This window comes from Arachis ipaensis, chromosome B1 (genome assembly GCF_059453495.1).
Source record: "Arachis ipaensis isolate K30076 ecotype BB chromosome B1, ASM5945349v1, whole genome shotgun sequence".
Lineage (NCBI taxonomy): Eukaryota > Viridiplantae > Streptophyta > Magnoliopsida > Fabales > Fabaceae > Arachis > Arachis ipaensis.
This window is the reverse complement of record NC_142436.1, coordinates 3,499,465-3,512,555: the sequence shown is the minus strand read 5'-3', so window position 1 is coordinate 3,512,555 and position 13,091 is coordinate 3,499,465. Positions and strand designations below refer to the sequence as shown.

Here is a 13,091-nt window from a genome sequence, read left to right as displayed (position 1 = left end):
GCGTCTTTATCGTACCTCCCCAGATTATACTTCTCTTCAAGTTTTCGGTTGTGTCTGTTTTGTTCTTCTTCAGCCTCATGAATATAGTAAACTTGAACCTCGGGCTCGTATGTGTTGTTTCCTTGGTTATGGCACTAAACACAAGGGTTATCGTTGTTGGGATCCTCCTCTCTCTAAACGTATTCGTATATCTCGTCATGTTGTCTTCTGGGAGCATCACATGTTTTTTCGGTTCTCCTCCTTTGAGTCTATTCCTCCTACTCAGTCACCTTTTTTCACTAACCCCAATGTTGATTTTTTTTCCTAGTGACGATTCTACAGGTTCTATCTCGAGTCACCCTCCACAGCTTCCTATTCTTCCGCCTTCTCCATCTCCCGATGATTCCGGACCGGATGACGCTCCTACTCCTACCGTCATGCCTCCTCCTTCCACTCGCTGTTCCAGGGTGAGAAATTCACCTTCTCATCTTCTTGATTATCATTGTTTTTCTACTATTCTTCATCAACATGAACTTAAGTCATTCAGAGAAGCCTCCACAAATCCAAATTGGCACCAAGCAATGTAGGAAGAAATACAGGCACTTGAAAAAGCACACACTTGGGACTTGGTTGATTCTCCTTCTAATCAGGAAGTTGTGGGAAGCAGATGGGTATACAAGATTAAGACTCACTCTGATGGTTCTATTGACTGTTATAAGGCATGATTGGTTGTTCAAGGTTGTACGCAAGAGTATGGTATTGACTATGAAGAGACTTTTTCTCCTATTGCTCGTCTCACATCTGTTCAAGCTCTTCTTGCCATTGCTGCGGTCAAAAAATGGTCTCTCAGTCAGATGGATGTAGAATGCATTTCTTAATGAAGATTTGAAACCGAATGTCTATATGAAACCCCCTTCGGATTATTCTTGTCCTTCTGGCAAAGTTTGTCTCCTTCGCAAGGCACTCTATGGGCTTAAGCAAGCTCCTCGTGAATGGTTTGACAAGTTCAGCACTACCATATGCTGTCTTGGTTTCACTTGCAGTCCTCATGAGAATGCTCTCTTTATTTGTAAAAGTGAATGTGGAGTTGTTCTTCTACTTCTGTATGTTGATGACATTATCATTACTGGAGATGATGCTGATGGTATCTCTGATCTTAAGGCGTCCCTTCAGCGTACTTTTGAGATGAAAGATCTTGGTTCTCTCAGCTATTTTCTTGGTCTAGAAGTCATATCCACCGATGATGGCATCTATCTCTCTCAAGCTAAATATGCTTCAGATCTTCTTGCTCGAGCCGGAATTACAGATAGTCGCACTGAGTCTACTCCTCTTGAGCCTAATGTTCGATTTACTCCTAGGGATGGCACTATTTTGGATAATCATACTCTCTATCGACAGCTAGTTGGAGGACTCGTCTACTTAATTGTCACCCGACCAGACATCGCCTTTCCAGTTCATGTACTTAGCCAGTTCTTGTCAGCTCCTCGTACTACTCACTATGCGGCAGTTCTTCGCATTCTTCGTTACTTCAAAGGCACTCTATTTCATGGCCTTTATTTTTCTGCCCATTCCTCTTTGTTCCTTCAGGCATACTCCGATGCTGATTGGGCTGGTGATCCCATTAATCGTCGTTCTACTACTGGTTACTGTTTGTTTCTTGGCGACGCTCTCATTTCTTGGCGTGCTAAGAAGCAAATGTTCACTGCTCGATCAAGTACAGAGGCTGAGTACCGTGCCCTCGCTGACACCACTGCTGAGGTTATCTCGATTCGTTGGCTTCTCGAAGATTTGGGTGCTCCTCAATCGTCCCCTACTGATGTTTTTTGTGACAACCGCAGTGCTATTCAGATTGCCCATAATGATGTCTTTCATGAACACACCAAACACATTAAGATTGATTGTCACTTTGTTCGGCAACGTATCCTTATTGATGGTGTTCGTCTCATTGCTGTCGGAACACTGGATCAGACTGCTGATATCTTCACGAAAGCTCATCACCCGACTCGTTTTCGGACTTTGTTATCCAAACTCAAGATGGTATCTTTAGCTCCCACTTGAGTTTGAGGGGGGATATTAGAGAATCATTAGAATCATTTTAGATCAGTATATATCTTTTGTATTTATATAGCATATTTGTATATTAATTGTAGGATTCTATGCTGTTATTACTTTGATTCTTCTGGCACCTATATATACCCCTTGTACATTGTACTTTTGATCAACTTGAATAATACACAAAACACTTTTCTTAGATTTCTCTCTTGTTTCTAACACAACCTATCAAAGCACGGCGAAACAGACTCTGGGCAGGGTGACAACAGCGACGGACGAGGATGCGACGACGAGAGATGCACCGGAGCAAGGAGACGCGATGACACAGAGCAGGGAAGCCACGGACACGACGACGCAGTGTTAGATACACACCAGAGCTGGCGAGACGAATCAGAGGAGCCGGCGATCGTGACTTCTGGACTCTGAAGTTCGGCCGTTCGAAACTTCAGGAAAGGCTGATTGGTGAGGAAGAGTTGCTGAGTGATATTGAGAGAGAACAAGGAAGAAGAATTTAGGATTAAGACCACCATTTACTTGATTTGAAAAATTAAAAAAACCAGTTTCTAATATTTTAATAAATGATATGTTTACCCCTTTTAAAAATTTAATTACAATATAATCTAATTATGATTAAGATAGTAATTCAAATTAAAAGTAAATATCCAATTAAATTGTGATATATCATAAAGAGTAATTTACATATTATTTTAAAGAAGATCGAGTAAAATTCATATATATATATCTTGTTCACACATGTTCAGAAGTCTTATGCTAATATACTGCACTCTTATTCTTTTAATTCTAGTTTCATATACTGCACTCTTATTCTTTCAATTCTAGTTTCATTCTTCTTATTCCATAGTGAAGAGCATTGAAAATCTCTTGGTTCAGTGTAAAACCTCATCACACCATAGATATTATATGATTGGGCACATTGAAAATACATATTTTAATTTAGAGTAAAGTATCGTTTTTGTCCCTAATGATTGGAGTAAGTACTATTTGTGTCTCTAACGTTTAAATCGTCTTATTTGTATTCTTAACGCTTATAAAAATGATTCAATGTTATCCTACTATCAATTATATTAACAAATCAGATTATATTTTTCAATTATTCTCACTTGGATGTATTCATTCTCAATTAGGTCTCACTTGGATGTGTTTGATTTTAATATTATACCCACTATTTGTGTTTAGATTCAATTATGTCCCTAGAAAAGTGAATTATGTAAATGTTGTAGGAATTAGTTTTAACATTTGATGAGCTATTTTTTAGAGTAGATCATCGATTCTATCTCAAACATTTATATTCTAACTTCAAGAAGAAATTTTTAAAACTCAAACTAAAGCACTCATGATGTGTAATTGACGGCAGGATAACATTAAAGATATAAATAGGACGATTTAAACATTAGGGACACAAATAGGATTTACCCCAAACGTTGAGACAAAAACGATATTTACTCTTTAATTTATCATATAATTTAAGAGTTTGAGTATTAAAAATAAAAATGGGTCATTTACATCTTGATGTTAAGATGAAATAAGATGTGGAATTGATTGAGATGAAATAAGATGGGTCATTTATTCGTTATTTAATTCTTATTTAATGTCAATATTCTACTGGATTTCTCCACAATTACGTGCAGCTACAGCAACAATTTGACAAGTAACTACAAAAAAAAGTAATGAATTCATAGTCCTCAATCAAAATCCTGTAGACCCTTTCTTTTGAAGACCAATCCCAGAGGGGTTTGTTAATAGGCCACACTTGTAGTTCTTCGAATCATATGTGACGACGGTATGGTCATGTTCTTCTTGAAAATAACATCAAATCTATCAATGAGCGAAATTCAGAGCATCAATCATGTTCATGAACAGAGACCGATTTACATCGGAAATCAGCTTTAATGTGAGCAGATTCTTATTGAGTGTTCATCTAAAGGGTTTTTAGAATATTAAATACTCTAATCAAGATTTTATAATTATCTTTGTATAACGATATTTTATTTTTATTATTGAATGATAGATTTTAGAATTTAATTTTTATATTTTATAAAAATATTATTTTTGTTTAAAATAGGGCAAAATAAATAAGTCACACTTCTTAATTTAATCATTTATTTATATCTTTTAACTTAATTTTTTTTGAATGAATAATTTCATAATATAATATAAAAATTTATCCATCTCTTTAATATTATTTACAGATCAAAATTAATTATTAAAATTAGTTATAAATATATGTGTTGTTTAATTTATTTTTAATATATATTTTATATTTTAATGTATACTTTATTCTAATAATTAATTTTAGTGTATATTTAACATAATTGATAAAAATTTCTATAATTAAAAAATTTAAAATTCAATTTTTAGTAACCAAAATAAAAATTTTTAGTATTAGACAAATATTGCAACATGAATATTGTCTAATAAGAAAGAGTGCTCACAAACACACTCACTCAATTACTTTTTAATTTTTTTTTTAAGAGAAGGAGAGAACTATATGCTAATTTTACAAGAGAACATTATCTCATCTAAACGAATCCAACAACAAACTTTTAGGATTCTTGAAAAATCCAGAGTTTTTTTGTGGTAGTTGTTGTCATGGTGGTTGGCTTGTCATAATGAATGGTTCTTAATTAATTTGTTGTGGAAAGTTGAAAGTGTTTGATATAATTAACAATATATTATGAGTATAGCAATTTATACTGTAAGAATGTTATATTAGAGAAAATACCAAAAGAAAATATTTGTTGACCAATTACTCAAATGAATTAAAACCTCAAATATATTCAAAATATCTTATAGTATTAAATTAAATGGTGTATATTTAAAAAACAATCATTAATATAAAAAGAAGATATAAAATTTAACACAAATCTTTTCTTACGAAAAAAACCAATAAATAGACTTAATATACAAAACAAATGTAAAAAACTCCAATACAAAAAATTCTAGGAGTTCTTAACAGCGAGTTTTCTAACTCACACCCATGACTCTCTAACTTAATTGGCTTACATTGTGAATTTAGACATTTTAAAACACTAAATCCTTAGCATTTATATAGGCAACAAATGTGAATAATTTGGCAGAAATATCCATCACATATGCATGTGATGAACACACAAATTTCAATTACTTGCAATATGCATGTGAACACACAAGTTGCATTGAAAAAAAATGTTTTGCTCCATAAGTTTTTCAACCTTTTAAATATATTGCATTCAAATTTTGTTGCTACCACTATGCATATTGAGACTCTGACTATTTATTACAACTTGAACCTTTTTTAAATTTCTACCATTTGTATGAAACTATAATTTGATAACCTTGTACTCATATTGATTTTGATTTTCTTCATATATATATATATATATATATATATATATATCGGATCGAATTTGAAAAAATTCGATATTCGATCTATTTACAAACCATTTGAGTTTTTGTAATTATGGATCAAGTTAGTTTCTCTTATATAGTCTATTTTGACGCCATTAATAAGAGGCTAAAATGAATCGAAATAATCATACTCACCTCACATGACACATGCAAAATAATTTGGGATATATATGGTATTGTCAAATAATGTGAAGATGCCACAAGGCACTTTTTGATCTACATGAACATCTTATTAACAAGTTCAAAGATAAAATTCACAAAAAAAAAAAAAAAAACTTAGATTCATATTTTTGCTATGCGTTGTTTTTCTATCTTTTTTCTTATAATATTGAGAAAACAAATTGATCCATTTAAAAACTCATAGACCAAATTGACGAATAACAATAACTTTTTTTTTGTTTTGAATCATCTCATTTTAAAATTAGACACTCAAAATTAAATTATTTTTGTCAATTTCTATAATTTCATTAAATTTATAATTAAGTTTCTACAGTATAAAAATTTTCAATTAAATACTTATGTTGTTTTAAATTTTATAATTAGATTCTTACTATACTTAAAGTTAGAATTAATGGAATATTTTCTCTTTAAATTCAAAATACTCATACTTAAAAGCCTAAATTTCTAAATTTGGACGTTTTTTTATTTTCAAAATTTTTTATTAATTCTAATATTTTAGATTTGGTAAGAACCTAATTAGAAAATTTAGAATAATATAAGAATTTAATTAAAAATTTTTAAATTTAGAGATTTAATTATAAATTTAAAAAACTTATAACGAATCATAAAGTAATTTAACGGACAATCAATTTAACTAAGAACCAACAAACTTTGAACAATTTTCATTAAAATAATTGTCGGGGTCTCGGGGATCCAAACGATTAACACCATGCTATTTTATTTTTTAGCCTCAATCTACTAACATTCCCAATTTCGCTCACTTACACTCTCTTTTTTTTTCACTCTTCCCCTTCAGCTTGTCTCAAAAATTCAAACTACTCCTAACTCACACTCACAATTATTCAAAATAGGTAAAAATTCAGGTGAAATCGACTTCATGTGAAGTTGATATCTAAGAGCCGTTAGATAAAAATTGAGTTAAATCAGTCAAATCATCTAACGACTCTCAGGTATCAACTTCATGTGAAGTCGACTGCACCTCAATTTCTACCTTCAAACTATCAAATCAAATCTTCTCTCGCCCCATAACAAACCTATCTCCGCCGGTCACAACTCTATAATGTCACAACTGCCACACATATATTCCAACATCCAAAACTTAAAATTCAATTTCACGACAAAAAAAAAAAAAGAAGAAAAGATGACAGATATTTTAATATTTATATGTTATATTTGTCTATCTGAAGTCTAAATAATTTTTTTTGTAAGGTTAGCATCACTAGCTGATTTGTTTTCAAATGATGCTTAATGACACACAATTCAATTGGCAAAGAGTCAAATAAATAAAAATAATGTGGCCCAATCACCTTAAATTCAAGTGGTGTAGGGTCCCTTTAATTTGAACATAATCTTTCACCATCGATAATATTTTTATTATATTTAATTATTTACTATTTAGCATGTATTGTTGTTTATTTATTCTTTTACAGTAGTTACTCTTATGATAATATGAGTAGTCACCTTTGAATTTAGTAAAGCTAACTGTTTGTTTAAAACATATAAGCGTAAAAATTCTTTTCATAATGCAGACAAAATATGGTATTTTAATTTATATATGTAGACTTCATTAGGGTAAAATTTATCTCTATTTTTATCTTCCCCGCTTAATATTTGTTTAAATAAAAGTCAATTCATAGGATTACTCATAAAATTATACTGGCCCTAATTAAATTTCACAAATTAAAGTATTGACCTTAAACATTTTCTCATTAATTAAAACAAACTTTGTCTATACTTGTAATAGAATCACATTTTGTTGGTCTTTAGTATTTTTCTGAAGTAAATGCTGTAGGCCCTGCAAGCATTTGCACAATTAAATTATCCTGGCCGTAATTAATTTCACAAATTAAAGTATTGACTTTAAACATTTTCTGATTAATTAAACAAACTTTGTCTTTTTGTAATAGAATCGCACTTTGTTGGTCTTTAGTATTTTTTTCAGAAGTAATTGCTATACTCGCGTGCACGCATTTGCACAATTTAATAATTCTAATCCTTTTACATACATCGTCACCATCCAAAAATCTAATTAAATTAGAATTATAGAAAGAAAATGTGTATATGACTGGAAAGTTCTAATTAATTTATTAACTTATGTTTTATGCAAATTAAATTTCAGATGCATATCAGTCAATGCCTTAAAAATTGACACATACCCTATCTTCTTTGGTCTTATAGTTTATACAAATTCATTAATTTAATTACATTTCAGTGCTCCAATAATAATTGGGATGAAAATGATAAATTTTACAAACTTACTCCTCATGTTGTCATGCACATGTAGGTTATCTTGCTCATTTTTATCTAAATATATTTAAGATATAATATTTATCTAATTAAATACACTAGCTAATAAAATGGATAAAAAAATTTTAACAACAAAATGAGATTAAATAAAAAGCTTTATTATATATTTACCTAGTATATATAACGCGTACAATCATTGTTGACTTTAATAAAAAAATAGGAATGCTAGAGGCCAATAATTTTGGTATTTTGTAACTATCAATTGACCATCAATGATATTTTTAATGGTGTGAGATTATATTTAATGATAAAAAATCACTCACTTTTCTTTTAATGGTTAAGTGTTGGCCAGAAAATACAAAAATTGTTGACCCCTAGACTTTTCTTTAAAAAATTACTAGTATAGAACCGTAATCACTATATATTCACCGCAACCAAACTTACCATCATATACCTAGCCTAGTAATTAATATTGATTGCTTTGTCATATATATTACATGTTATGGTAGTTACTATTATGATCATTTAATTATTTAAAAAGTATTGTTAAAATTAAAATAATATTTTTTTAGTTTCACAAATTTTTTAATTTTAAAATAATAAATATTATAAAAGAAGAGTATTAGAGGGCAGTAACTTTTGTGTTTTGTAACCATTAATTGGTTATTAATAGTGTTTTTAATGGTGTAAGATTATATCCAATAGTGAAAGATGACTCATTTTTTTATGATTAAGTACTGGCCATAAAACACAAAAATTGCTGGTTCCTAGATTTTCTCATTATTAAAATATAAAAAAAAGAGAAAGTATGAGGAGCCAATAGAATATTTATACAATGTGTACAATGGAAGTTTAGAGAGTATTAGAGATATAATCATTAGTGTTACCTTTTTCCATCAGCTGAAACTTTTGAGATGAGTAGTATTATGCATGGTATTAGAGTGCTAGATTCGAAAGGTCAAGAGTTTGAGCCTTGGTGAATCCCAAAATCAGTTTAAACTTTTGGGAAGATGTTTATTATCGTTAGTACTCGAATGGTTATTCTAGATAGTATGAAAGATTTTCATTTTGTAACTCAACAGCCCATTATATACATTGTACAAATAGTCCATTGTCTCCTTAGCAGGATCCTTTAAAAAAAATGATCTTAATTCTGATAGTAGTCACCGCAGATTCCATATATATAGAGAGAGAAAGAGAAACGTTACCAGCATATGGACAACACATTAATAACTAAAACCAAAATTCTTGTTAAGCATAAAACTCTGGAGATAGCTTGAAGAACAAGAGTACATTTTCGATCAGATGAAGCGAGAGAGAATCTCCGGCGCACTACCGGCGGCAGAACAAGAAGAGCGCAATCGGAAGATAGTGAAATCAGTGTACAAGGCGTTGCGTGGAGGCGGCGACACGGCGAAGGTAGAGAAGATAGTGGGAAAAGAGCTTGAATGGTGGTACCATGGGCCTCCACATTGGCATCACATGATGAAAGCGTTGACTGGGAAGTCAACGGGAGATTGTTTCGAGTTTAGGCCAAGGAGAGTGAAGGCCATTGGTGATGAGCGTGTGATTGTTGAAGGGTGGGAAGGGGTGGGAGAGTATTGGGTGCACGTGTGGGGACTCAAGCAGGGGATAATTTCCCAGCTGCGTGAGTACTTCAACACCTTGGTCACTGTAGTGGTGGTGGTTCGCGTCGATGAGGATGGTGGCGGTTGTAAGCGCCAGGAAGAAGTTAGCTTATGGCGGACCACGTCTTGGGCTAGGGCTCGTGGATCTTTACCTGATCTTGTCCTTGCCATATAAATCATACAAAAATAATTGTTTTCCTATTAGGATGAATGAAATTTAGAGAATTGGGTGATATATATATATATATATATATATATTGAAAACTCAGATACAATTAATTTTATATAAAATTGATAACCGAAAATTATTAGATAAAAATTTAATTAAATTATTTAACGATTTTTATTTATTAATTTTACGTAAAATTGATATGAATTTTCACAATATGATATTGTTAGTATTTTTTTTAGTATACGTGTGCAAGTGTGTAACTGTAACGATCACCATATATTTATGGTTTACGAATAAAATGCGTTCAAATTAACGATTTTGTTGGTTAATATATTATTTTTTTTATGTTTTCTTTTTATTCTTTTTATCTGCATATAGTTCGGAGTTTCTTTTTTAAGGGACTAAAGTTTGTGAGATTTTGATTTTTAATTGTATCTTTCATTACGATAAGATAAGAATTAATTTGTAGCGAATTAAAATTTTATTTAAAAATTTATTGTTAATTAATAAATTGCTATATGCACAAAATATAGATATTAAATTATCATAATTTTGTGTCAATAAGATTTTTAAAAAAATCATGTTAGATTCATCTTTTGGCTGTCTAAATACTGGACCCATGATTATTTTCATTTCATTTCAATAAACGAAATAAATCATTAATTTTAGAAAAAAAAAGTTTGTGAGTCTTCATTTTTATTATTGAAACCTAATTTTAAATTCAATTCGAAATGAGACGTCAAAAGTGGCAGAGATTTTTGACAATTATTTTTTGGTAAACGCTACAGTACTGTTTCTAAAATAAAAAGTAAATTATCCTTGAGATATATATAGTATTTATAATTACAATTAAGTTAAATATTAATTATAATAATTAGATATATATTTTTTATTTTTCTTTTTTTTTATGATTATTTAAATTTAGTTTAGCACCATTAGTTTATGGTGGTGGTGGTGGCTATTATTACCGAAAAAATTTCTTTGTGATGAACTCACAAACCCATCAACAAGGTGCATACGTATTTAGCTTGTTACACGTGGTAACATTTATACTACCGACGTACGGAGAATCTTTGTTACATAGGCACAACTCCTTTCCAACCTCAACATACACCCACTGCGCCTCATCCACCCTCTTATGCTCGGAGTTCACTATCCACAAAATTTTTGTCTCATGAAAGTGATTAAATTTTTGTGCATAATTGTCAACTCATCTTGCAAATCCTATTGTTTGCAATTGAATTCAACTTGATCTCCACCTCATCGACAACAATGTCTTTAATTTCATGAGAATCCGAATCTACCATCCCTTGAAACTTGTATTTAACATCATCAACAACAATGTCTTTAACTGTGTTTATAACTTGAGGATCTGAAAAATCTTTTCAAATGTCTTTATGACTTCTATTATCACAGACTATAAGCTCTTCTCTACCTTTAAGTCCATCAATTGCATTTGTAAAGATCTCTTCCACTTTATAAAACTTATTTAGTGAATCACTTTCAATATATACATTATAAGAGATAATTTACCTTTTATTTTAAAGAAAGTATGATAGAATTCACCTTATTCTTTTATTCTTCCAACTTAAATATGAAAAAGAGTGATACTACAAATTGGTCTCTATTAATTTTTACACAGGATGAATTTCTTTTATTCTTCAAATTTTAGACAATTTAATTAATCTCTCAATTATAATAATTTCTAGAAGAATTAAGAACTAGTTTATCACTTTTAAAATATTAAAAATTAATTTATTATTTTATTTTATCAGAGATTAATTATCTAATATTTTAAATGATAATTTTTTTTTATTTTTTAAAAATTAATTTATTTGATTAAAAAAAAAAGTTTACCACTTTTACAAGTGACTACTAATGGTTAATGGGCGAATTAAAGGTTAAAATTAAAAAAAAAAACACACACACACACTTTATGTGTACCATTGTTGGCAACCATATATTTTTACATTGGAATTTATTAATCAAGAAAAGCTAATAAAACTAAACATATATACAAACAAAGCACGGTGACATTACATCCACAAATGATAGGACGTGGCATATGACGTGGTTAATTAATGTGATTGCATATATAACCACCCATAATTTCCACAAGACCATAACTAGAATCAAACAGAACATATAAGATAAGATATTAAAACAACTGACTAGATCACACTCACTACTCACTCACTCTTTTAATTTGGTACCTATATGACTCAATACATTTTCAACATGACACTATGCTGGCAAAGAGCATAGTATGTTCAGTTCTGAAAACCTAACAAGGGTTTTCCATTATTAACATGCATCATATACAGTGATTTCGACATTAATCGAATTAGTATTCAAATGCCAACAAACATTTGAAAATGAGGAATGATAGGGCCAGCAATTTTTATGATTTGTAGCTATCAAATAGCTATCAATGATAGTTTTAATGGTGTGAGATTGGTTTGAGATTTCATCCAATGACTCACTTTTCTTTACTAGTTATATGCTGGCCAGAATTTAACAAAGTTGCTGGCCCCTAGACTTTTCCTTTGAAAATACTAAATTGTTAGAATGAGTCCAGGTACGGACTCATCCGAAAGAGTGCTTTTCCAAATGCTAAAGCATTTAGAGGCATTTTGCACTGCCTGTGATGGTGACGTGGCAACACCAAGTTGAGTCACTGTTAGGGCAGTGTTCACATATTCTCTAACTTGAGTGATGACACCATTTTCATTAACGGTCCATGCGTGCACCCACCAGATTAAATTGGTCTCGTCGTACCCTTCGGCCACAACAACTGAGCCGAACCCTACGACGAGATCAGGAACCAAAGACGGTGGCGATGGTGAGGATCCAGTCAGCCATGGAACCAAGTGGTGGCGATGGCATGGTGGTCCATGGAACCACCACTCCAAGTCTTGAGCCACAAGCCCATAAAGTGTTTGTGTGTCTTTGGAGGTTAAGGCTTTGTAGAAGTCCCTCACCACTCTTTTGTTTCTTTCCCCTAATTGCCCTAGGCATGCCTTTGACTCTGAGTTTGCCAGCTCCGAATTACCGAAAAGGGTAATTTGGGGTATTTGTTATTTTTTGCTTCAAATAAGGGAAAAATTAAAGAGCTATATATGGATATGTTAGTGTTAACTGAGGAAAATGGAAGTGAGTGAAGAATGGGAATGTGAGGATACTTATATATAGGGGTGGAGGTGAGATTGACTATGGAAAATGTTTGGGGTTTGCATGGACAAGGGAGCCACTCCTTATGAAAATAATTAATTATTGAATTTTTTAAGCTTCTTGCAATGCCATTTAGTGGTTATGAATTATGATTAGGTTGATAGTTGATAGTTAGTTGAGGATGAAGGATATAGCCAACAATTTTCATATTAGGGGAACAGACAATTTTTATTATTTAACTAGAATGTTTGTCA

General features: G+C 31.3%; 1 protein-coding gene and 1 non-coding gene across 2 annotated transcripts; one reads left to right on the top strand and one right to left on the bottom strand.

Moving 5' to 3' along the window:
- The first annotated feature begins 9,098 nt into the window (after positions 1-9,098).
- LOC107616153 (senescence associated gene 20-like) lies at positions 9,099-9,696 on the top strand. The gene has a single exon (XM_016318149.3). It carries the CDS (start codon positions 9,172-9,174, stop codon positions 9,667-9,669), a length of 498 nt encoding a protein of 165 aa, XP_016173635.1. The 5' UTR covers positions 9,099-9,171; the 3' UTR covers positions 9,670-9,696.
- A 1,927-nt stretch (positions 9,697-11,623) lies between these two features.
- On the bottom strand, positions 11,624-12,743 carry LOC107644425 (senescence associated gene 20; the record flags this gene model as incomplete). The annotated part of the gene is made up of 1 exon (XR_015902652.1): positions 11,624-12,743. It is a non-coding gene; the product is annotated as a senescence associated gene 20 (transcript).
- Positions 12,744-13,091: the final 348 nt, after the last annotated feature.

Coding starts and splice junctions, on each gene's coding strand:
- LOC107616153 (XM_016318149.3), top strand. CDS start 9,172: ATGAAGCGAGAGAGAATCTCCGGCGCACTACCGGCGGCAGAACAAGAA.